Source organism: Pan troglodytes, chromosome 6, assembly GCF_028858775.2.
Source record: "Pan troglodytes isolate AG18354 chromosome 6, NHGRI_mPanTro3-v2.0_pri, whole genome shotgun sequence".
Lineage (NCBI taxonomy): Eukaryota > Metazoa > Chordata > Mammalia > Primates > Hominidae > Pan > Pan troglodytes.
In genome coordinates this window covers 73326728-73352660 of record NC_072404.2, presented here as the reverse complement: position 1 = coordinate 73352660, position 25933 = coordinate 73326728, and the positions used below count along the sequence as shown (strand labels likewise).

Genomic DNA, 25933 nt, shown 5'->3' with positions numbered 1-25933 from the left:
GTTGCAGTGAGCCAAGATCACACCACTGTACTCCAGAGCCTGGGCAACAGGAGTCTATCTCAAAAAAAAAAAAAAAAAAAAAAAAAAGAAGAAAAAAGAGAAGTTAAAATCAGGGCCAGGTGCGGTGGATCATGCCTGTAATCCCAGCACTTTGGGAGGCCAAGGTGTGTGGATCACAAGGTCAGGAGATCGAGACCATCTTGGCTAACATGATGAAACCCTGTCTCTACTAAAAATACAAAAAAGAAAGAAAGAAAGAAAGAAAGAAAAATTAGCCGGACATGGTGGCGGGTGCCTGTAGTCCCAGCTACTCGGGAGGCTGAGGCAGGAAGTTACGTTGAGCCCAGGCATTTGAGGTTGCAGTGAGCTATGATTGTGCCACTGCGCTCCAGCCTGGGAAACAGGGTAAGACCCTATCTCAAAAAAAAAAAAAAAAAAAAAAGAAAAAGGTGAAGAGAAAAAGAAGCAAGGAGAAAATGAGTTCTATGAGGTGTGAGACTCTATATTGTCTGTTGCTTGGGTTCCCACTGACACCCCACTTTTGGGACAGTGCCTGGAAGCTGGGAGCTCAGCATATGTTTTGGGAGGTGATGATCATTGAGGCGCAAACCGAAGAGGAGAAGGCACACTGGGCCTCATCTCACATTCATAAAAGCCATCACATTGTAACTTTTGACATTCTCTCTAGAGGAAGTCACACAATCAGTACAGTGTATCGCGTGTGTTGCAAATGTGAATTCTTGGCCTGTAAACAGTTCAAACACATTGCCATTTTGGTAACTGAGTTTTGCTATCCCTTCAGTATAGCAAATCTTCAGTAAAGATTTGTTTAATAGAGATGGGGTTTCACCGTGGTCTCTACTAAACCCTGTCTCTACTAAAAATACAAAAATTACCCAGGCGTGGTGGCACATGCCTGTAGTCCCAGGTACTCAAGAGGCTGAGGGAGGGGAATCACTTGAACCTGGGAGGTGGAGGTTGCAGTGACCCAAAATCACGCACTCTAGCCTGGGGTCTCGCTTTTGCCCAGGTTAGAGTGCAGTGGCACAATCACAGTGGCTCACTGCAGCCTCAAACTCCTGGGCTGAAGGGAATCCTCCCACCTCAGCCTCCCAAGTAGCTAGGACTATAGGCATGTGCCATCATGGCGAGTTAATTTTTTGTGTGTTTTTATTGTCTCGAGACAGAGTCTTGCTCTGTTGCTCAGGCTGGACTGCAATGGCATGATCTTGGCTCACCGCAACCTCCACCTCCTGGGTTCAAGCGATTCTCCTGCCTCAGCCTCCCGAGTAGCTGGGATTAGAGGTGCGTGCCACCATGCCTGGCTAATTTTGTATTTTTAGTAGAGACAGGGTTTCGCCATGTTGGTCAGGCTGCTCTCGAACTCCTGACCTCGTGATCCACCTGCCTCGGCCTCTCAAAGTGTTGGGATTACAGGCATGAGCCACTGAGCTTGGCCTGGTGAGCTAATTTTTAAATTTGTTATAGAGACAAGAGTCTCTCTTATGTTGCCCAGGCTGGTCTCGACCCCCTGGCCTCAAGTGATCCTCCCACCTCAGCCTCCCAAAGTGCTGGGATTACAGATGGGTGTCACCGCACCTGGCCTCTGAGGAGGATTTCATTATAAACCTGCCCTGAAGGGAGAGAATCCAATTTTACGAGAGGGTGTAGCCTGGTGAGGCCTGGATGACCTCCGGAGGCAGGGGCTTGTGCCTGGGCTGAGGCCTAAGGGTCAATGGGCAGACATGAAGTTGCCCCAGGCAGAGGGTACAGTGTGGGCAAAGTCAGGAAGTGGCAGGGCTTGGATCACTCCAGGAAGAGAGAGGAGTCATGTGTCACAGGAGCTCGAGACCCAGAGAGGCAGGCAGGCAGGCAGGCAGGGACCAAGCTTGGGCACAGCCAGGAAGGCAGGACAGGGCATGGTGGGGCCAATGGAATCATTACCCAAGTCGGGGATTTTCAGGGAAACAGCTTAGATAAGGCCAGGCGTACAATAGCTCCCACTTGTAATCCCAGCATTTGGGGAGGCTGAGGTAGGAGGACTGCTTGAGCCTGGGAGTTCGAGACCAGCCTAGGCAACATAGTGAGACCCCATATCCACAAAAAATTTAAAAAAGGAGTTTGTGTTCCTGTAGTAGCAGACTTGGGAGGTTGAGGTGGCAGTATCACTTGAGCCCGGGAGTTCAAGGCTAAAGTGAGCTGATTGAGCCATTGCACTCCAGCCTGAGCAACAGAGAGATACGCTGTCTCAAAGGAAATACAAATTAAAAAACCAGCCGGGCATGCTGGCGTGTGCTTGTAGTCTCAGCTACTTGGGACACTGAAGTGGGAGGATCGCTTGAGCCCAGGAGTTCAAGGCTGCCGTGAGCTATGATTGTGCCTCTGCAGTCCAGCCTGGGCGACAGAGAAAGACCCTGTCTCTTAAAAAAAAAAAAAAAAAAAAAACTTAGATAAGAGGATGCTGTGCCTCCCTGGGGGTCTTCAGTCACCCATGGTCCTGGCAAGAGGAGGGCCAGGAGAGAGCTTCACCCACCTGCTGTCCTGCCCATGTGACATCCGCAGGTGCTGCCATGGCCACGACTGTTGTTACACTCGAGCTGAGGAGGCCGGCTGCAGCCCCAAGACAGAGCGCTACTCCTGGCAGTGCGTCAATCAGAGCGTCCTGTGCGGTGAGTCCCCAGCAGCACCATGCCACCCACCCCGAGTATCCCCTGGGCACCCTGGCATAGCCAGATGACTTCCGTGCCCCTGTTGCAATAACCACTGCTTCCAAGTCTCTATAGACCACCCCTTGGGTATATCTAATGTAAGTGATATTTATTTTATTTATTTTTTGAGTCAGAGTCTCGCTCTGTCACCCAGGCTGGAGTGTGCTGATGTGATCTTGGTTCACTACAACCTCTGCCTCCTGGGTTCAAGCGATTCTCATGCCTCAGCCTCCCAAGTGGCTAGGACTACAGGCATGCACCATCACGCCCAGCTAATTTTTGTATTTTTTTCAGTAGAGGTGGGGTTTCACCAAGTTGGCCGGGCTGGTCTCAAACTCCCCACCTCAAGTGCTCTGCCCGCCTCGGCCTCCCAAAGTGCTGGGATTACAGGCATGAGCCGTGGTGTCTGGCCCTAATGTGAGTGATCTTTAACACTGAGCACTTGAAAAAGAAAACCCCGAAGAAACCTAATTATTTGATGTCTGGACGACAAGGAAGAAGATAGAAATGGCATCAGATAATAAACAGTGTAAATGTTTATCAGAAAAGGGCTGGTGGTCGGGACGAGTAGGAGGATCGCTTGAGTCCAGGAGTGCATCTCTACAAAAAAGTTAAAGGATTTTTTAACATTGGCCAGGCGTGGTGGCACACATCTGTGATCCCAGCTACTTGGGAGGCTGAGGCAGGAGGATTGCTTGAAGCCCAGGAGGTTGAGGCTGCAGTGAGCTGTGATCAAGCCACTGCACTCCAGCCTGGGTGACACAGCAAAATCCAGTCTCAAAAAAAAATAATAATAATATTTTACATAACCAACCACTTCTAAAGATTAAAAAAAACCCCATGATTAAAAACCTCAGGTCCCTCAGGCAATCATACCAGATATCGAAACAAAGCAATAACATAAGGACTGCAGTATTTATTTTATTTTTATATTATTTATTTATTCTTTGTTAGTTTGTTTTTGGAGTGTGGGTTTTGTTTCGTTTTTTGATTTTTTTATTTTGTTCTACTCAATTTTATTCTTATTGCTCAGGCTTGAGTGCAATGGCCTGTTCTCAGCTAACTCAACCTCCGCCTCTTGGGTTTGCGTGATGACGGTTCCACGTCATCGGCCCTCCGCCTCTTGGGTTTGGATGATGATGGGTCCACGTCATCGGCCCTCCGCCTCTTGGGTTTGCGTGATGATGGGTCCACGTCATCGGCCCTCCGCCTCTTGGGTTTGGATGATGATGGGTCCATGTCATCGGCCCTCCGCCTCTTGGGTTCGGGCGATGATGGGTCCACGTCATCGGCCCTCGGCCTCTTGGGTTTGGGTGGTTTTTCTGCCTCAGCCTCCTGAGTAGCTAAGGGAGGTGTCTTGAGATTATCATCCGCTGAGGGTGGAGCTGAGGGTGGAGGTGAGGGTGGAGGTGAGGGTGGAGGTGAGGGTGGAGCTGAGGGTGGAGGTGAGGGTGGAGCTGAGGGTGGAGGTGAGGGTGGAGCTGAGGGTGGAGGTGAGGGTGGAGCTGAGGGTGGAGGTGAGGGTGGAGCTGAGGGTGGAGCTGAGGGTGGAGGTGAGGGTGGAAGTGAGGGTGGAGCTGAGGGTGGAGGTGAGGGTGGAGCTGAGGGTGGAGGTGAGGGTGGAGGTGAGGGTGGAGCTGAGGGTGGAGGTGAGGGTGGAGGTGAGGGTGGAAGGGGAGTGATGAGACACTCGGGAGGTGTCTTGAGATTATCATCCGCTGAGGGTGGAGGGGGATAGAGAACACACTTGGCAGGTGTGTTGAGATTATCATCCGCTGAGGGTGGAGCTGAGGGTGGAGCTGAGGGTGGAAGGGGAGTGATGAGACACTCGGGAGGTGTCTTGAGATTATCATCCGCTGAGGGTGGAGGGGGATGGAGCACACACTCGGCAGGCGTGTTGAGATTATCATCCGCTGAGGGTGGAGCTGAGGGTGGAGCTGAGGGTGGAAGGGGAGTGATGAGGCACTCGGGAGGTGTCTTGAGATTATCATCCGCTGAGGGTGGAGGGGGATGGAGCACACACTTGGCAGGCGTGTTGAAATTATCATCCGCTGAGGGTGGAGCTGAGGGTGGAAGAGGAGTGAGGAGACACTCGGGAGGCGTTTTGAGATTATCATCCGCTGAGGGTGGAAGGGGATGGAGCGGACACTCGGGAGGTGTCTTGAGGCTCAGGGAGTTATCCATTATAGAACGTTGTTGAGTTGGAGGAGGTGGCTGGTGGCCCATCCTGTTTTTTAAAGTTTCAGCTGTGAGGTAGGGCCAGTGGGGCAATCCTGAAGAATGACGATGCTCCGCTGCCGCCATTCTGACCTGTAGGGACAAAGGAGGGAATGCTTTCACACATATCCATTTGATGGACAAAATTACCGCCACCAACACAGTCTTCACCTTCTGTTGCTGGTGATAGATTTTTGCACCTTTCCATCCTCCAGGTTTCAAAATAGCAGTATCAGTGTCATAATATCACCCTTCCACTGAGTACTGCCGACAGCTGGGGGGTAAAGAAAAGTCATTGGGACACACTGTTGTCTCCACATGCCACTGTGTCTGTCTGCAAATGTAGGCAGGCTGGGGTCCTGCCCCAGGGAAGACAGAGTCATAACAGAGTAATAAAGAAGCATGTTTGAGACACAGGAGTGTCTATGTCTATCCTCATTCCTCCCTCACAGCCATCACCAGAGCATGTTTCTTGCACCAGGTCAACAGACAGTAAGAGACAGTAAGAGAGGCATGAAAAGCCCGTTGTCCACACATGTTGCAGCTTCTTTTTGGAGAATGTTTTCCAGGCCTTTTATGTTCTGTCTCTGATTCTCAGAACTCTGCAAGGTCAGTGTGACCACCCTGCTCCAAATCTAAGAAAACAGAGGTTTCCAGAGGAAGGAGAAATTGTGCCCAGGGTCACACAGCTTGCAAGAGGCAGAGTGGAAGTTGATTCCAGCTCTGCCTGCAGGACCCTCTCATTTCCCCTCTGTTTCCCTTCTTGACAAAGGACCTTCTTCACTCTGGAGGTGCCACCCATGAGAACAAAGAGCTCTGGAGAGATGTGGATTCCTGAAGAGCTGCAGGGGAACTGGGAGAGGGTTTTCTGACAGAACAATCTTATCTCAAGAAGTCAGTTAGGCATGGCTATAATATTTCTTTTCACTCCCAGGTAATACCAAATTGTAAGTGCACTAAAACATGAAGAATACTTTTGTCCATGGAAAAATGAGGTGGGAATTCTAAACAAAGCAAGTTTTAAAACTGTGTTTCACTTCAAGTGTACAAGTCCCATCACGTGTAATAGGACTCGGCAGCTTTTGAAGGTACAGAGGCCACACAAGAACCAGCTTAGCTGAGCATGATTTAAGGCCTTCATTTGGAATTGTCCCTGTGGGTAATAAGTTACATTCACTCTTCACTAATTTACAGTCAGGGCCCATTTGCTATTACAAATACGGGACCTCTGACACTTAGAATATTCGATCAGGGGCCCCACTGGGTGGGGATGAAAGTGTTTTTGCACAACATGGTTACCAACAGGGATGGGACTGTGATGCTTGTAGGCAGCCTTTCTCTCTGCCATCTCCCTCTGCAGGGCTTGAGCACAGAGCTGTAGGGAGAAAAATGTATCCAGGTCCTGACCTGGCAGACTATGTCCAAAAGCAAGGAAAACAAGCAAACTTACCCAGTTGCAAAGAGGCTTTCTTGCAGAAGGGGGGATCTGAAAAAGCCAACACATGAGAAATTGAATGTTGAGAGAGTCTAAGGGCCGTGGCATCATCTGCATCAGCACTGAACTATCCTGCAACTGCGGGGAGGAAGCTCCTTACTTTGCATTTGTGGTAGTCCTCTGCCCGCCGCCGCAACTCTTGCGCAGGTTGAAACATGTTCCTGTGGATTACAATCACTTTCATCAGATAAAGCACCACTTTCAGGATGATTTTAAATAATCTGCCATATTTCTGTTATCCTCACAACTGTACCCTTACACAATCTATCTATACCTAGAAAACGTATTTCAGATGGCTATAAGAGTACAGTCTGAGCCGGTCACGGTGGCTGACGCCTGTAATCCCAGCACTCTGGGAGGGCGAGGCGGATGGATCACGAGGTCAGGAGATTGAGACCATTGTGGCTAATATGGTGAAACCCCTTCTCTACTAAAAATACAAAAAATTAGCCAGGTGTGGTTGCAGGCACCTGTAATCCCAGCTACTAGGGAGGCTGAGGCAGGGGAATCACTTGAACCTGGGAGGTGGAGGTTGCAGTGAGCCAAGATCACGTCATTGCACTCCAGCCTGGGTGACACAGCGAGACTCCATCTCAGAAAAACAAAAACAAAAACAAAAAAAACTGTACAGTCTGATCCAAACTGTTGCTATATTGATTCCTCCTCTTGCTTACTGCCTGCTGACTTCTGAGATGATAGTTTCCTTCCCCATTCTCAGTGTATCCCTAATTCATCCTTCATTGAGCGTCTTTTATCATAAAGCTGTATTCTCTTTGTATTAATATCCTTACCGTGTTTCACAGGGCAGAAACAGCTGGGCTTATAAACAGGCATAGTCCTTTTGAAGGATGTGGTTGATCCTACAACAACACACTTTCCTAAGGATGACAACAACTCACCCCACCCCTAGAATGGCTGGTATGATCTGAGTTTCCACACAGTCTAGCTGGCAATGGGATCAGGAGACGTTTTGCTACTTCACATCTTTTGGTCACTGGTAAATATTAAGGTACTTTGTTTTCTGTTTTGTGAACTCTTTCTCTCTCTCACGATATGTCTTCTGACCATTTGTTTCTATTTCTGCATTTACTGGGTCTAAACATTGTACAAAGGTTAAAAACAACACTCCAATGGGTGTTTCCCAGGAGGGTGGGGTTCAGTTTCTGAACTCACTTGTAGGTGTGTATTTCTTTCATATCCAATTTCCCATTTTCCTCTGCCTCTGATACCTACCTCTCCTTTTCTGCATGCTCACATTCTTTCATGCTTAGTTTCCTCAGATTAGAAGGGAGAGAAATGCACACACATGATCCACCAGCCCGTGTGGGATTCCCTCTGCCCTTCTGGCGTCTGAAGGCTGTGATTCAAAGATCCCCCCTGCAACCTTCCCACAAATGAACCAACTGATTCTCACAACCGAAGGGAGAATTGACACCTCCCATTGAGGGACAAAAAAAAGTCACACTCTGGCCTGCTGGCAAGTCACCTGTCATTTCCAGCTCATCTTCATAGTTCCATAGTTAGTCCTATTCTTTAGTAAATATAAAGACTATTAAAAGCTTCTATGAGGTGCACTATGTGTGTTTCTGGGGTCAGTCTTGTGCTTGACACAGCGAAAGCTCATTTTAGTTCAGTGTGAAAAACCAGACCTCACCAATTCATCACAACTAACTCCATCGGAAGCAGAGGATTGCTCCTCATCTGACTCCTCCTGTGTGAGACCTGATTCTCAGTCAGAGGCTGATGCCAGAACTGAGACCATCAGCCATAGAGAGATCCTTCCAGAATATGGTGTCATTAACCCCGCAGTTCACTACTGCACTTTGCCATGATTCAGGACTGGAACTCTTGTCATCGACTTTAAAGATCCTGGTTGAGAGGAAAGGCAATCTGAATGCTGGGTGCATCTATTGAATTACAAATGATTGGAATGGCTCCTAAGTCAGGGTGTTATGTCCTGAAAATAGGTGACAATGGCAAACCATCCACCCTGGTGTTGACTGAGTTTAACAAGGTTCAGTTCACAGAGATTGAGGGCAGAAAAAGGAAACGGCCTAAAAAGGGTAAGTTTGCTGTGTTGCCCTCACACCACTTGATTCATGGTCCTGATCCTAAGGATCTCACCTGATACTTGGTTTTATAGGAAGGATGTGTAAAATTCCCAGAACGCTAGGAAACAGGGACGAAAACACTTCAAAGAGAAAGTTAATCAACTTGTTTCTGACCACAGGGCACCCTTCAGCACATGCTGTCTGGAGTGGCCTCCAACAAGGAGTGTGTGGTGAGGTGCTGAGAATGCAATGGGAGCAGGGTCCTGTCCCCACGCTAAAGAAGCTCACAGTTTAATGCAAATGAGAAGCCAGTGAGGACATCACTACTCCTGCTGTGCACTTGGGAACTAGAAACACAAAACCTGACTCTGGAGGGAAGCTAAGGAAGCATTCTACTCTTGAGTTGACATAAGTGCATCTGAAGCTTCTGATCTCCGATGAGAACAATGGGGGACACCAAACAGAATATAAAACCCATGATTGAATACATCAAATTGCTAACATGGCAGTAAACAGACATGAGGTGAAGATGGAGAAGAAGGAAACCCAGGACGAAAGTCAGCCTCGCATTTGGAACCCATTTCCCTGAGTTTCATTGCTGAATTCCAGAAGGAACTACTGAGATGCAAAGAAGCACAGCAGCTTTTGCACACATGCGTGGGATTAGATGGAAAACAAGTGGATTGAGGGTCTGCCAATGAAAGCGACCCATACTGAAGTCCACTGGCTCTGGTTGAGACCCAGAAGAGTCATGCATCAGAATAGAGGTGGACAGGAAATACCCTGGCCTTTGTAGGGACTGAGCCTGCACCGACGACCTCAATTGCAGCCTGTATGGAGGACCCCTGACCATCCCCCAGAAGTAGACTCCCATCTCTTCTGCAGCAAGATAACATGCTACTAGGCCTCAATTCATTGCTAAATATTTTTTAACAAGTATCTCACATTTAACAAAGAAAGATCAGTCATATGGCAGCAAAATACAATGTAATATGACCAAAACATGAAAGACTGCGAAAATGAATCTGGAGGTGACCCAAGCATTGAATTCAACAATCCAGGCTGGGTGTGGTGGCTCACACTGGGAGGCTGAGGTAGGCAGATCACCTGAGGTCAGGAGTTCAAGACTAGCCTGGCCAACATGGTGAACCCCTGTCTCTACTAAAATTACAAAAATTGGGCTGGGCACGGTGGCTCATGCTTGTAATCCCAGCACATTGGGAGGCCGAGGTGTGCAGATCATGATGTCAGGAGTTCTAGACCAGCTTGGCCAATATGGTGAAACCCCGCCTCTACTAAAAATACAAAAATTATCCGGGCATGGTGGCATATGCCTGTAGTCCCAGCTACTCAAGAGGCTGAGGGATAAGAATCGCTTGAACCTGGGAGGTGGAGGTTGCAGCGAGCCAAGATCATGCCACTGCACTCTAGCCTGGGTGACAGAGTGAGATTCTGTCTCAAAAAAAAAAAAAAAAAAAAAAAAAAATTGGCCAAATGTGGTGGCACACACCTGTAATCCAAGCTACTCGGGAAGCTGAGGCAGAATTGCTTCAAACTGGGAGGCAGAGGTTGCAGTGAGCCAAGATTGCACCATAGCACTCCAGCCTGGGCGACAGAGCGAGACCCTATCTCAAAATTTAAAAAAAAAAAAAAGGCTGGCTGTGGTGGCTCACGCCTCTAATCCCAGCACTTTGGGAGGCTGAGGCAGGTGGATTACCTGAGGTCAGAAGTTCGAGACCAGCCTGGACAACATGGTGAAACCCCATCTCTAGTAAAAATACAAAAATTAGCTGGGCATGGTGGTGGGCACCTGTAATCCCAGCTACTTGGGAGACTGAGGCAGGAGAATCGCTTGAACCCAAAAGGCAGTGAGCTGAGACTGTGCCATTGCACTACAGCCTGGGCAACAACAGCAAAGCTCCATCTCAGGAAAAAAAAAAAAAAGAGAGAGAGAGAAAGGAAAACCAATGCCAGTACTAGCAACTCCTCTTCCCCCGAAAAAATGACAAACAAGAATGTAGGAAGGGAAAGGAATTATACAGCTTAAACTAATGAAGCAGAAAGGACAAACTCAATTTTGAACCCACTGAATTTGCCACAAATATTGTAGAAAATATTCTCAAGGACTTTACAGTTGTCTACTTTGATTGGCACATGGTTCATACAACAGTATTTGTGTCAAGGCACATCTTACTGTTTTTTGGCGGTCTTCCCCTTTCCATTGATTTTGTCATGATGGTTGATTTTCGTTGTCACCTTCATCTTATGGATTTTAGCTCTAACTTTTGTTTTCACATGTCTCTGTAGAGTAATGACGTCTTTCCGGCCAATTTTATTTCCTGGAAAGGAAGAAACTCTTTTCTTTGTGTGCATACAAATGGACCTCAGCCCTTGGTGAGAGTGAGGAGAGGAGAAGGTGAGAAACCTGAGGGCAAGAAGCTGTTCTTTCCCTTTCCAGGACAAACTCATTTCCACACTATGGGGACTCCAACAGAGCCATACCTTCCTGTCTACGGCGGTTGGACCTCCTGGCTCTCTGCTGTACATCTGTGGATCCATCATGTCCATTTTCAGACTGGAAGATAGTCTTCAGGAAAGACAACTAGGAAATAATAATATAAGAATGACGGCTGGGCACGGTGGCTCATGCGTATAATCCCAGTACTTTGGGAGGCCAAGGCAGGTGGATCACGGGGTCAGGAGTTCAAGACCAGCCTGGCCAAGATGGTGAAACCCCGTCTCTACTAAAAATACAAAAATTAGCCGGGCATGGCAGCGGGCGCCTGTAATCCGAGCTACTCGGGAGGCTGAGGCAGAGAACCGTTTGAAGCTGGGAGGCGGAGGTTGCAGTGAGCCGAGATCACACCACTGCACTCCAGCCTGAGGGACAGAATGAGACTCTGTCACACACACACACACACACACACACACAAGAATGACATGAGGCTGGCACGGTGGCTCACTCCTGTAATCCCAGCACTTTGGGAGGCCGAGGCAGGCGGATCACCTGAGGTCGGGAGTTTGAGACCAGCCTCACCAACATGGAGAAACGCTGTCTCTGCTAAAAATACAAAATTAGCCAGGCATGGTGGTGCATGCCTGTAATCCCAGCTAGTCGGGAGGCTGAGACAGGAGAATCACTTGAACCCAGCAGGAAAAGGTTGTGGTGAGCTGAGATTGTGCCATTGCACTCCAACCTGGGCAACAAAATTGAAACTCTGTCTCAAAAAAAAAAAAAAAAAAAAAAAAAAAAAAAAAAAGGCCAGGTGCGGTAGCTCACGCCTGTAATCCCAGCACTTTGGGAGGCTGAGGCGGGTGAATCACAAGGTCAAGAGATGGAGACCATCCTGGGCAACATGGTGAAACCCCGTCTCCACTAAAAATACAAAAATTAGCTGAGCATGGTGGCGCACGCCTGTAGTCCCAGCTACTTGGGAGGCTGAGGCAAGAGAACTGCTTGAACTCAGGAGGCAGAGGTTGCAGTGAGCCAAGATCCCACCACTGCACTCCAGCCTGGTGACAGAGTGAGACTCCGTCTCAAAAAAAATAAAATAAAATAAAAATGACATGAATATACTTCACACAACGGAACTGTACACTTCAACACGGTTAGATGGTAATTATCATCTTATAAGTATTTTACCACAGGTTAACATGTTTCACAACTTGAAAAGGAAGTAATTACCTTCAGCTCTCTGAGTTCTAGAATTTGTAACATTTCACCCCCTGCTCCTTCCTGATCTGCACTGGAGCATCTTCCTTCTGTCCCTGCTCTACTCAGAGTTCACTTTGCCTTCCCTCACATCAGCTTCATTGAGGCTGGTTTGAACTTAACGCAAAACATTCTCACTAATGACTGAATTCCCACCAAGATTTCCATATTATCACAGTATGCTTTTAATCTTTGAAGATATTAAATATTTGTTCTCATCATAGCTAAAATGCAATGCAAATCCCATCTCAGATGTGGGTCAGATACCTATGAATCTCCTGAGGTAGTCATTGAAATGACTTTTTTCTTGAGACGGAGTGTCACTCTCAACCATGCTGAAGTGCAGTGGCGCTACCTTGGCTCACGGCAACCTCCACCTCCCAGATTCAAGCAATTCTTGTGCCTTGGCCTCCCAAGTAGCTGGGATTACAGGTGCCTGCTACCATGCCTGGCTAATTTTTGTATTTTTAGTAGAGATGGGGTTTCATCATGTTGGCCCATCTGGTCTTGAACTCCTGACCTCAAGTGATCCATCTGCCTCAGCCTCCCAAAGTGCTGGGATTACAGGCATGAGCCACCACACCTGGCCTGAAATAATATCTTTCAAATTCTTTGTAGAATTTGTTTTTTCCTGATTTCTGCACATAGGATAAAAAAAATCATGTACTAGGATTTCAAGAGAAGCAATGGGTAATCTAAAAAGATGAAAAGAGCAACCACGTCAATCCCACAGCCACTGCTAGATTTCATAGGAAAGGTAGCTGGCCCAGTTTGGAGCTAGGAGAAATGTCAAACACATGAAGAAATGAGAAGCAAAGAAATGCCATCACGCATGAATGCTTCATGGCACCCATGATGTCCCTGCTTAGGAGGTAATGGTATAGATGACTAGGTGACAACGACAAAGATGAGAGGTGCGAAGTTGTCCAAGTCCAACAGCTCAACTGAACTTTCCTAAATGGAATTGTTAAAAAGCGGTAAATTAAAAAACTTCCCCTGGCTCACGTGGTGGCTCACGCTTGTAATCCCAGCACTTTGGGAGGCTGAGGCGGGTGGATCATTTGAGGTCGGGTTTTGACACTAGCCTGGCCAACATGGTAAAACCCCGACTCTACTAAAAATACAAAAATTAGCTGGGCATGGTGGTGGGCACCTGTAATCCCAGCTACTTGAGAGGCTGAGGCAGGGGAATCACTTGAAGTCAGGAGGTGGAGGTTGCAGTGAGCCGAGGTCACACCATTATACTCCAGCCTGGGCAACAGAGGGAGACTCGTCTTGGGGGTGAGAAAAGAGAAAAAAAAAAAAAAGCTTCCTCCAATTTATACCGAAAATTCTCTGTTCAGGACTAAGTGGCATAGAGAATGTTAAATGTGCCTAGATATCTTCATAACTCATATATTTTCTGTTTTCTACATATCTTGAAAGGCAGTGCCAAATGACGTGTAATTATCTAGGTGGTAAAACTGAAACATACTTCCTCTTCCCTTGAATATAAAAAAGCATTGTGGTATTAGTACTTTTATCTTGGATCATTGTTCAGGAGGAGGTTCAGCCCCCAGACAACCACATTTTTACTGTCATGAATGGCAAGACAAAATGTAGAGCTCAACTTACCCAAAGGAAAAAAGGCTCAAAAGACAAATTATGGCACAACTTAGCAGCCAAATTCTTACCAAGTACAGACTTTTGACATACTGATCTCTCTCCAGTTGCAAGTGGGAACATGCACTTTGAATGATGTCATTCAAAATTACCCTGCCCAGACACACTTTTCATTGATTCTCTTGGAGGGCAGTTCTAAGAGATTCTCTGGGGCTTTCTCTGCATCATGAGACGCAGTGCAGTTCTGCCCTTCACCTTCCGGCAGTTTGTCACCTCGTCCCTATGACCTCAGAGGAACTTTGTCTCAGGCCAATTGTTTGTTCCTTGGGCCCTTTCATTTCCCCTAAAAATCATTTGCTGCCCCTCTAAATGGCCTACATCTCCATCTATCTCCCTCTCCCCTCAGAAGAGGGTGCTCTTTAAGCATCAACCATCCAGCCCTTCTAGCAGTCTCATTTTTCAGCTGGTTCCCATGTTTATGCCTGTTCTATGTTCTTCTTTTCCTGTTAAGCTGTCTGTTGTCAGCTCATTTCTGCAGTGAATCTTCAGAGAGGAGACTGGAAGCTTTCCTTCCACCCATACGATAGAACTATAAAGCAGAAGAGTTTAGAAAGAATTTCCTATTTAAGTGACGAAACCTCATACTCCATTTGTGACAAATAGCACAAAGGTTAAAAAAAACTTATTTTTGACCAAAAGCTCTGTTGACATTCTATTAAACAAACACTGACCTATTTAATTTTCATAATGTAAATGGCAGATATTTTCATAATTCTTATGCTAATAAATCATTTCCCTGATTTTTTGGGTAAAACCACATATTCATAATGAAGTCCAGAAACGTGAATTGTTTTATATAATTTATTCTTATTTGTGATTACAAGTATACCTCTACAGAAAGTTAGTATACTCACCCAAAGGTAAACTGTCCAGAGGGTAATGACAACTTTATAACTTCTCAGAAATTCAATAATGATACCTAACCAAGGACTTCCACCAAAGTCAGTCCCACGATGATGATGGTCAGCCAGAGTATTGATAACCTGGAATAATAATAGTTGAAATAATGAAAAGGTCAATGACACTGACAATATTTCACTCAGAAAGAATCATCCTTAGAAACTGTCAACCTCCTCCAAAAGGTAACCGCATCCCTCAGATATCACCGTGGGATTCCACCGCTACAAAAAAGAACAGAAGTTAGAAGTCACATGTTTTTCAGATGGCTGGCAGTGTTTTTAGGCATTGCAAATGTGGGGTGTTGTCTTTCTTGGTATAAAGCAGGGATATCCAATCTTTTGACTTCCCTGCCTATATTAAAAGAAGCAAAGTTGTCTTGAGCCACACATAACATACACTAACACTAACAATAGCTGATGATCTAAAAAAAACCTCTTTTTTTTTTGAGACAGGGTTCTGCTCCACTCAGTCGCCCAGGCTGGAGTGCAGTGGTGCAATCTCGGCTCACTGCAACCTCCAGCTCCTGGGCTCAAGCCATTCTCCTCCCTCAGCCTCCCGAGTAGCTGAGATTACAGGTCTCTGCCACCATGCCCGACTAATTTTTGTATTTTTAGTAGAGATGAGGTTTCACCATGTTGGCCAGTCTGGCCTTGAACTCCTGACAGGCGATCTGCCTGCCTCGGCCTCCCAAAGTGCTGGGATTACAGGTGTGAGCCACCGTGCCCGGCCATTTTTTTGTTTTTGTTTTTGTTTGTTGTTTTTGAGATGGGGTCTCACTCTGTCACCCAGGCTGGAGTGCAGTGGTGTGCTCTCGGCTCACTGCAACCTCTGCCTCTCAGGTTCAAGTGATTCTCCTGCCTCAGCCTCCTGAGTAGCTGGGAGTACAGGTGCCTGACAGTGCACTCAGCAAATTTTTGTATTTTCTGTGGAGATGGGGTTTTGCCATGTTGGCCAGGGTGGTCTCGAACTCCTGACCTCAGGTAATCTGCCCGCCTCAGCCTCCCAAAGTGCTGGGATTACAGGCATGAGCCACTGTACCTGGCCAAAATCTCCTAACGTTTTAAGAAAGTTTACAAATTTGTGTTGAACTGCATTCAAAACTGTCCTGGGCCACATGCAGCCCGTCACTCATGGGTAAGACAAGCTAAGTATAGAGTAATTATCTTATCTTTTCTTTTTTGTTTTGAGACAAAGTTTTGCTCTGTCACCCAGGCTAGATTGCAGTGGCATGATCTCAGCTCACTGCAACCTCTGCCTCCCGGGTTCAAGCGATTCTCCTGCCTCAGCTACTGAGTAACTGGGATTACAGGCGCCTGCCACCACGCTCGGCTAATTTTTGTATTTTTAGTAGAAACAGGGTTTCACCATCTTGGCCAGGCTGGTCTCCAACTCCTGACCTCATGATCCACCTGCCTGGGCCTCCCAAAGTGCTGGGAATACAGGTGTGAGCCACTGCACCTGGCCAGTAGTTATCTTTTCTTTAAAGTTATTTACTTGTTTTTTAAATTGATGTATAGCATTGGATGCATTTATTATATATCACATGGTAAAAGAATCCCTCTAAATAATACTTCTCTCTTGGATTATATGAATCTTTGTCATTTAAATCTCAGCATAAGTAAAAAAAAAACACACACACACAATGAAGAGATTACTTCATTCACAAATAAGTATCAAATTTTAGTGCTTAAAAATTAACAAGGTGGGCCGGGCATGGTGGCTCACGCCTGCAATCCCAGCACTTTGGGAAGCCAAGGTGGGTGGACCATGAGATCAGGAGATTGAGACCATCCTAGCTAACACGGTGAAACCCATCTCTACTAAAAATACAAAAAATTAGCAGGGCATGGTGGCATGCGCCTATAGTTCCAGCTACTTGGGAGGCTGAGGCAGAAGAATCACTTGAACCCGGGAGGCAGAGGTTGCAGTGAGCCGAGATCGCACCACTGCACTTCAGCCTGGGTGACAGAGCGAGACTCTGTCTCAAAAAAAAAAAAAAAAAATTACCAAGGTGGAGATCATGAAAATGGCATGAATAGTGTGAGATTTCTCTAAGATTGTTGATATTAATTCCATCAGACTCTTATGTGAGTGAAGACGAAGACTTCCCCTGAGTAAGTTCAGACAGCTTGTGATAACATTTCTACATGGATTCCTCAGGATTTAACTATATATTCTTGAAAACATCTCAATTTTAAATGTTTCTTTCAAGATGGTGAATTAAACAGAGATAGCCCTTCAACAGGTTGAACTCAGCATATGCTGAGTCTGAAATGGAAATGATGGAGTTAGAGAACCATACAACAATGGTAATGATTTCAGAAACGTGGTGTTGAGCAGAACAAAGCAGACACAAAAGAGTACCTATGGCATGGCATGCATCTGTATACGCGAAATTCCAGAATAAGCAAGCTAACCTATGATAAGAAAGAGACTGGCTGGGAAGAGTGAGAGTTCACTTTCTGGGGTGACATAATAGTGTAGATCTTGGCTGGGCACGGTGGTTCACGCCTGTAATCCCAACGCTTTGGGAGGCCGAGGCGGGCGGATCACCTGAGGTCGGGAGTTCAAAACCAGCCTGACCAACATGGAGAAACCCTATCTCTACTAAAAATACAAAATTAGCTGGGAGTGGTGGCACATGTCTGTAATCCCAGCCACTCGAGAGGCTGAGGCAGGAGAATCACTCGAACCTGGGAAGCAGAGGTTGCGGTGAGCTGATATTGCCCCATTGCACTCCAGCCTGGGCGACAAGGGAGAAACTGTCTCAAAAAAAAATGAATAAATAAATAAAATAATGTAGATCTTGAAAGGGGGTTGGTTTATGCTGGTGTATGTACTTTCCAAAGTTAGTAAACTTACACTTAAAGTTATATATTTTGGCCAGGCGTGGTGGCCCACGCCTGTAATCCCAGCACTGGGAGGCTGAGGCAGGCGGATCACGAGGTCAAGAGATGGAGACTATCCTGGCGAACATGGTGAAACCCCGTCTCTACTAAAAATACAAAAATTAGCCAGGCGTGGTGGTCTACTAAAAATACAAAAATTAGCCAGGCGTTGTAATCTGAGCTACTCAGGAGGCTGAGGCAGGACAATTGCTTGAACCCCAGAAGCAGAGGTTGCAGTGAGCCGAGATCTTGCCACTGCACTCCAGCCTGGGCGACAGAGTGAGACTCTGTCTAAAAAAAAAAAAAAAAAAAACAGTCATCAAACCAGATGACACAAATCAAATGACATTTCACTTTGTTTTGGTCCATTTTGTTTGTTAGAGACAAGAGTGCAGCGGGGCCATCTCGGCTCACTGCAACGTCCAGCTCCTGGGCCCAAGCGATCCTCTCACCTCAGCCTCTCCAGTAACTGGGATAACAGGTACACACCACCAGGCTCAACTAATCTCTTTTGGAATTTTTTGTAGAGATGGGGTTTCGCTATGATGCCCTGGCTAGTCTTCAACTCCTGGACTCAAGTGATCTGCCCACCTCGGCCCCCTAAAGTGTGGGATTACAGGCCTGAGCTGTGTAATTTCATGCCGCGTGACACAGCCCAGTAAAAAGGAAGAAACCCCACGGGTCCAGCGTCTACTTACAGAGATGCACTGATGGCTGATAAATTCCAGCAGGAGCCAAAAGAGGAGCCAAAAGAGCATCCACCGCACCCGCATGTCCTGGTCCTTTCAGGGCGCCCTGAGGCGGCCAGGACAGAGGTGGAGGTGGCTTAGGGCAGGGGGGAGGGAAGGGGACGGGGACCGGGCCGGGATCTGAGTTGGGGAGGGGGAGGGGAGGGGGAGGGGAAGGGGAGGGGAAGGGGGGAAGTAAGGGAAGGGAAAGGAGGAGAAGGGGGCTGTTGGGCACCTGGAGGAGGTGGAGGAGGAGGAGGAGAAGAAGAAAGGGTCTGGGAAAGGATCCGGTTCAAATTAAGTTCTCAAGCGCTGGTGGAAGGCTTAGCTACAGGTCACGGAGAAGATCAGGGAAGCAACAGGACACGCGGGGCAAGGGAGCGTGAGGCTTAGGAGCAATTAGAGGGAGACAAAAAGGTTCTGCTATCCACCAAACCTTCTTCGGTCTGGGCCCTCCCTTAGCAACCCTGGGGCTTTATACTCCCTCTCCACCAATCCCTGATGACCCCGGTGGTGCCTCACAATGGACAATGCCAAGTAGCGCCCGCATCATTCCAATGACCCCTCCCCCATCTCAGTCTCCCACACTCCTCGCAAGGACAGGTCCTCTCTGGAACCTTCACAAACCTGATTTCTGGTCCTCCCCAACCAGCTCCCTGTCCCTGCTTCTGGGCGCTCCTTCCTTCCTGAGCTCCCAGGGTTCCTCAAGGTCACTTTTGGCGACAAAACATAAAAAACAAATGATGGCAGGATGGCAGGAAGAACCTCATACCCAAGCAGAGTGCCAGGTTTTACAGCCTCCGCTCAGCCATTCATATCCTAAGCAACAAAGCATCAGCAGGATACGGAAGGTCCCGATAGTAAACCATCTCCATCACATCCGTGTAGCCATCCGTCCATCAACCTGTATCTCAGGAACAAATGTAGATACATTCATTTTAAGCATGCATGGTACATTTACAAAAATTAACCTGACTTATTTTGTTCCAGCAAATCTCAATATATTTGAGAGCAATCAAATCACACAGCATGTTTCTGATCATATAACTGTGCTAGAAGTCAATGATTAAAAGCTAATTCAAAATTATTATTTGCTTGGAAATTCAAAGTGCCCTTATAAGACATAAACATAAGAAAGAATCCAAAATGAAACAAGATTGCCTTTCAACTCAATGATAAGATCATAACATGGCAATAAAATGTCTCCCTCTGGCCTGGGAATTCCTCTTTGTGGCACAAGGTTGTGTGATCTCAAATCACCCCTAACCCACCTAGACATTTTAACATCCGAAACCGAGTGATGATGTCCTTATCTATATCATCTTACTGCCCGTGTGTGTGGACTTTAAATTCTGAACCCAAATGACGGGGAGAAAACCAAGTTGACTTTCATGATTGACCTCTCAGGGATGTCCAAGGAATCTGTGCATTTCAAGAAACAAAGTTCATCAGCTTCTCTCCTAAGGTATTTGCCCACAATACCCAGAGGGCTTGGCAGCATCATGTGTGATGGGTGGGGAGCTCCAAGCAGGTGGGCAGGACCCAGGGGCCTGGTGACCAGGACAGACCCCCACTGTCCATCACCTTTCCTGGCCCTGTCCTCAGCTAAACTTCCCACAGGCCTTCTGCCCAATCACACAGAGTGTGCCCAAACTCTCTCAGGCCTCTGGCAGCTGAAAACCACTGCTTTAAATCCCTTTACCATTTACTATGACATACGGTTATTGTAAACAGGAAATATTCTATTGATGCTACAAATGGAAAGCCAATGCCTTTACCATAAATAGAAAAACAACCCTAAGAAGCAAGCAAAACAAAAGCAAAACAGGGGCTGGGTGTGGTGGCTCACGCCTGTAATCCCACCACTTTGGGAGGCCGAGGTGGGCGGATCACAAGGTCAGGAGTTCCAGACCAGCCTGGCCAATATGGTGAAACCCTGTCTCTAATAAAATACAAAAATTAGCCGGGTGTGGTGGTGGGTGCCTGTAGTCCCACCTACTTGGGAGGCTGAGGCAGGAGAATAGTTTGAACCCGGGAGGCAGAGTCTGCAGTGAGCCGAGATTGCACCACTGCACTCCAGCCTAGGCGACAGAGCGAGACTCTGTCTCAAAAACAGCAACAACTACAAACAAACAAAAAACAGGGTTAACAAAAGTATGGAATTCAATTCTTTTTATATGCTGCAGCCATGTTCCAGCCCTAGATTTGGCTGGGCATGGTGGCTCACGCCTGTAATCCCAGCACTTTGGGAGGCTGAGGCAGGCGGATCACGAGGTTAGGAGTTGACACGAGCCTGGCCAATATGGTGAAACCCCATCTCTACTAAGAATACAAAAATTAGCTGGGCATGGTGGCGCACACCTGTAGTCCCAGCTACTCAGAGGCTGAGGCAGAGGGATTGCTTGAACCCGGGAGACGGAGGTTGCAGTGAGCCAAGATTGTGCCATTGCACTCCAGCCTGGGGGACAGAGTGAAGCTCTGTCTCAAAAAAAAAAAAAAAAAAATATATATATATATATGTGTGTGTGTGTGTGTGTGTGTCTGTGTGTCTGTGTGTGTGTGTGTATCTATATAAATCTCAAAAATAAAAGATTATTTTTGAGATTATCATTTTAAAAGACAAGATAATGTTCAACTTAATGAATAATTTAATTGTTACTATTGGACTTTTTGTAGACTGCACAGAGCATTCAAAACAAATGAAGGAGAATAAAAAATATGTATTACATGTTGTAAAATAAATATGATGTGGTTAATTCTTTTATTCAAAATTATAGAACATATATATGTACTATAGAATGTATTTCTTATTATGAGTCATGTTAAAAAGTAGTTTAGAAGCTGTTGATTTGAATTTCCTTTTCAAATTTTGCAGGATAATTTTTTTTTTTTTTTTTTTGATAGAGTCTCGCTCTGTCGCACAGTCTGGAGTGCAATGGCGTGATCTCGGCCCACTAAAACCTCCACCTCCTGAATCTCAGCAATTCTCCTGTCTCAGCCTCCTGAGTAGCTGGGACTACAGGCTCACACCACCATGCCCGGCTAATTTTTGTATTTTTAGTAGGGACGAGGTTTTGCCATATTGGTCAGGCTGGTCTCGAAGTCCTGGCCTCTGTCGATCCACCAGCCTCAGCCTCCCAAAACGCTGGGATTACAGGCATGAGTCACCATGCCCAGCCTAAACTTGGCAAGATAATAAATAACCTTTTTAAGTGTCGTTGGGCACTTGTCTGGTTGTTTTTCTTTAGATTATCATGCCAGCAATGATTCCTTTTGAGTTTCTGACAGAAGATAGTGGTTTTCATCCAAATAAGTCAACTACTCTACCCCATCCCTAAGCCACTTGTATGGAAAGAAAAAGAGGAAGAAGCCAGTACTGAGACTGCGTAAGCTTCCCCCAGCATCACCCGCTATGAGATGTGTGGCAGCTGAGACCCGGGAACTGCTCAAGGGCACCAGGCCCCATCTGTCTGCACTCACTCACCTTCCTCAGGCACTCGCATTGGCATGTCACTGACTTTACGTGCTGCTGCAGCTCCTTGGTGAGCTGGCCCTGGTCATGGGACAGGAACCGTGGGGTCAGGACAATAGAGAGCTTCACCATTTGCAGAATGAGAACAGGGGCTCATGATGAGTGCCAACCTATTAGACAATTTAAAAAAAAGTGTTGAATGAGCGGAAAAACAAGGTGATGTTTGAGTCTATAGTGGTCAAGGGCTTCAGAAAAGGACAGAACCAAGTTCAAATTCCTGTACTTTGAATTTCTACTTCATGCCATGCAAAATTACTTTACCCCTTTTAACCTCAGTTTTCTTCTGTGTGAAACAGGAACAATAGTTTCATTCATCATTCAGTTTCTCTCAAGGTTTCACGAGATCATACCCATAAAACATCCAAGTCATTTAAATGTATCATCATTTCGGTCATAATTAGTGGGATCCATTTCACTATTATTGGATATACAGTTCTGTGCCTGAAACCTACAAAAAAAGAAAATGTTAAGTCTAAAAAGCATTAGTGATTTCTCATTTTTATATTACTAATTATAACCCTATTTAATCACACAAGGCCTTGTCCGTGGCAGGTGCTCAATAAACACTTGTCGAATCAATGCATGTGGGCTCCGGAGCCACACTGTTTAGGTTCTATTCTGCCTCCACCACTTATCAGCTGTATGATCTGGGTAAGATAATTCACCTCTTTATGTCTGCACTTCCTTCTCCATAAACTATATATAACGAGAATCCTTAGCTCATTCGGTTGTTGTGAGGGGTGAATGATTTGGCACACAGGAGGGGCTTGTTAAACATTAGCTGTGATGATCTCCTTCCAAATCTTCATTTTCAGAGCCACAGATGAGGCCATAGTGCAACCAGGTGACCTTACAGTGTAAGTACACATGATCGCCAGCTATGCTGTATCTCCACCATAGGTCCAAGACTGGGTAGTTCTGGCCTGGAGGCTTCTGCTGCATCTGCCTTCTCAGTGTTCACCTAAGGACTTTTGTATTTTCCTCCTCACATCCCCACAGATGGGGTTCAGGCTGCCGAACACAGCTGGGTGATGCCAGGGCAGTGGCCAGCCCTGTGAGGTAGCTGGAGGATCATTGTTCCTTCCTTCTCGGGCTCTGGGCAGATGCCAGGGCTGGGGTGACCCATGCCCTCAAGTTTCTTGCTTTGGAGGGCCACATTTTCCCTTGGCAAAGAGGGTAAAGGTCACAGGATGCCAGAGAGCTGTGACTTCTCTGTGCCCTGGGCCCAAACTATGAAGACCTGACACACTATGCTAAAAGTCCAAGGCTGGGTGCTCCCCAGAGCTTCTTGCCTCACCACTTCTGCTGAGGGAGGAATGAATACTATGTCCTCCCAGAGCTTTGGGAGCTTGTAGCAAGCAGCCTCCCCAGCGCAAAATCTCTTGGAAACCTCTAACTGTGTCTGAAACATTAGTGCAAATGTTGCATCCTATTTCCCATATGTCCGCATGTTTTAGGAAAAAACCCTCAATTTCCTAAATATGCAAGAAAAATTGGTATTGTAGGACAATGTGACTTTTTAAAAAATGTTTTTTAAAAATCTTCCCCACCTCCTTTTCTGCCCTCCAAGACTGCCAAATACTTGTTGAACAAATATTATTAAATGCCTACTACGTGCCAGCCATGATTCATGGTCTTGGGGACACAGCAGAGAATGAACTGACAGGATTCCTCTCTTATGTAACTCACATTCTTATATGATAATGATAAGGGTTAACATTAATTAAGCTGTCACTACGTGTTAGTCATTCCCACACATTATTACACTTAAACCTGCTAGCAAGCTTGCAAGGTAGTTAGTTGTTTTTCCTTTAAAAACTGAGTCTCAGAATGATGAAGCACTTTGTCCAATGTCACACAGCTAGTAAGTGTGGAGACCTTGCATCCAATCAATGCCCGTCGCATTCTAAACACCACGTTATGTGTTCTCCAGCCCATGGAGAATAATTTTAACACAGTCAATGAAATTTCTACACAACAATGTTCTTGTCTCAAGTCCAAGAATGCCTCCTACACCTCCCATAATACTGGCTTTCTGGTGAGTAAAGATGCCATTCTCATGTGTAATCAGGTGGCAAATGGAGATATGACCAAAGTAACCATTTGCCTACACTCACAACCCTGTACACACTCTTCCTGTGTCGATTCAATTCAAGTACCCCTTTTGATCACTTAGCAAATCTGACCTTTAAAAGGGTTAAGGTTTTTATATCCATGTAAGTTTCTGTATTGCTTTGGAAGTCTCTGGTTAAATGAATACCCTTTTTAATAGTGACCTGTGATTCTGTTTTGATCAAGTGTTTTCAAACTTGACATCTTTGATGGGTTTCTCCAGTGTCAAAATCCTAAATCAGGTCTTTTTGGCTTAAAATTAACTTTGGGATTTTTCAGCTGCGTCCCTTCGGGAGTCTAAAGAATGTATCTCTCATCTTGTAGAGGTATTAAGTGATTCGATTTATTTGGTAGATTATATGGGCGGGCATTGTCAAATGTGGTGATACTGCATGGGAGGGCACTGTCAAGTGAGGTGACATTAGATCTCATCTCAGTTATATTTATGGGTATGTTGTTGATATACATGTTCCAAAAATTACATACATTTATACAAATTTAATATGTTATGATTTGTAATTTTGATAGTTATACTAAATATTTGTTAAAGTTATATTTGTATAAACATGTTATGAATGGCTGGGCACCGTCACTCATGCCTGTAATCCCAGCACTTTCGGAGACAAAGGCAGGTGGATCACCTGAGGTTGGGAGTTCGAGACCAGCCTGAGTAATAGGGTGAAACCCTGTCTCCACTAAAAATACAAAAATTCGCCATGCCTGGTGGCACATGCCTGTAGTCTCAGCTACTCGGGAGGCTGAGACAGGAAAATTGCTTGAACACAGGAGGCGGAGGATGCAGTGAGTCAAGATCATGCCACTGCACTCCCACCTGAGCAACAGAGGTAGAATCTATCTAAAAAAAAAGTTATTAATTATTTCTGAAGATTATATGAAATTTATAAAAGTCTGGTGGTCCTGATGTGATGCTGTCAGTCATGATTCTGATTACTGTCTTAAAATGCTGCACATAAGTAATTAAATTTCCTTGTGAACTGGGAAGTTTCATCAGACTTTTATCATAACTATTGTTTCCATCATCCACAGTTACTGTTTTGAATTCTCTAAAAATATTTGTAATTGGCAATAGTCCAAATTTTCTTTTGTTTTCTTTCCTGTTTTTGAGACACAGTCTGGCTCTGTCGCCTAAGCTGGAGTGCCGTGGTGGGATCCTGGCTCACTGCAAGCTCTGCCTCCTGGGTTCATGCCATTCTCCTGCCTCAGCCTCCCAAGTAGCTGGGACTACAGGCGCCTGCCACCACGCCCAGCTAATTTTTTGTATTTTTAGTAGAGACGGGGTTTCACTGTGTTAGCCAGGATGGTCTCAATCTCCTGACCTCGTGATCTGCCCGCCTCGGCCTCCCAAAGTGCTGGGATTACAGATGTGAGCCACCGCGCCCGGCTTAATTTTTGCATTTTTAGTAGAGAGGAGGTTTCACCATGTTGGCCAGGATGGTCTCGATCTACTGACCTTGTAATCCGCCTGCCTTGGCCTCCCAAAGTGCTGGGATTAGAGGCATGAGCCACTGCAACTGAATTTTTTTTTTTTTGAGACAGAGACTCACTCTGTCACCCAGGCTGGAGTGCAGTGGCATGATTTTGGCTCACTGCAACCTCCACCTCCTGAGTTCAAACAATTATCCTGCCTCATCCTTCGGAGTACCTGGGATTACAGGTGAGTGCCACCGTGCCCGGCTCATTTTTGTATTTTTACTAGAGACGGCGTTTCATCATGTTGGCCAGGCTGCTCTCAAATCCTGGCCTCAACTGATCCACTCTCATTGGCCTTCCAAGGTGCTGGGATTATAGGCATGAGCCACCACACCTGGCTCAGTAAGTACGTTTTTTATTATCAAAAAAGAGTAGTGTATGATTGGCATATTCCGTGTAGAATGTATTTTATCGATGGCTTCTATTTTTATAATTTC

At 46.1% G+C, this 25933-nt stretch overlaps 1 protein-coding gene across 1 annotated transcript; it reads right to left on the bottom strand.

Moving 5' to 3' along the window:
- Positions 1–3918: 3918 nt before the first annotated feature.
- LOC129135488 (nuclear pore complex-interacting protein family member B12-like) lies at positions 3919–25187 on the bottom strand. Its single transcript, XM_054655629.2, is given in 9 exon segments — positions 3919–4589; positions 4591–5018; positions 6376–6411; positions 6521–6581; positions 10666–10810; positions 10974–11073; positions 14700–14828; positions 21846–22003; positions 22155–25187. Coding segments are annotated over 8 exon segments (1557 nt in total). The 5' UTR covers positions 21966–22003; positions 22155–25187; the 3' UTR covers positions 3919–4051.
- Positions 25188–25933: the final 746 nt, after the last annotated feature.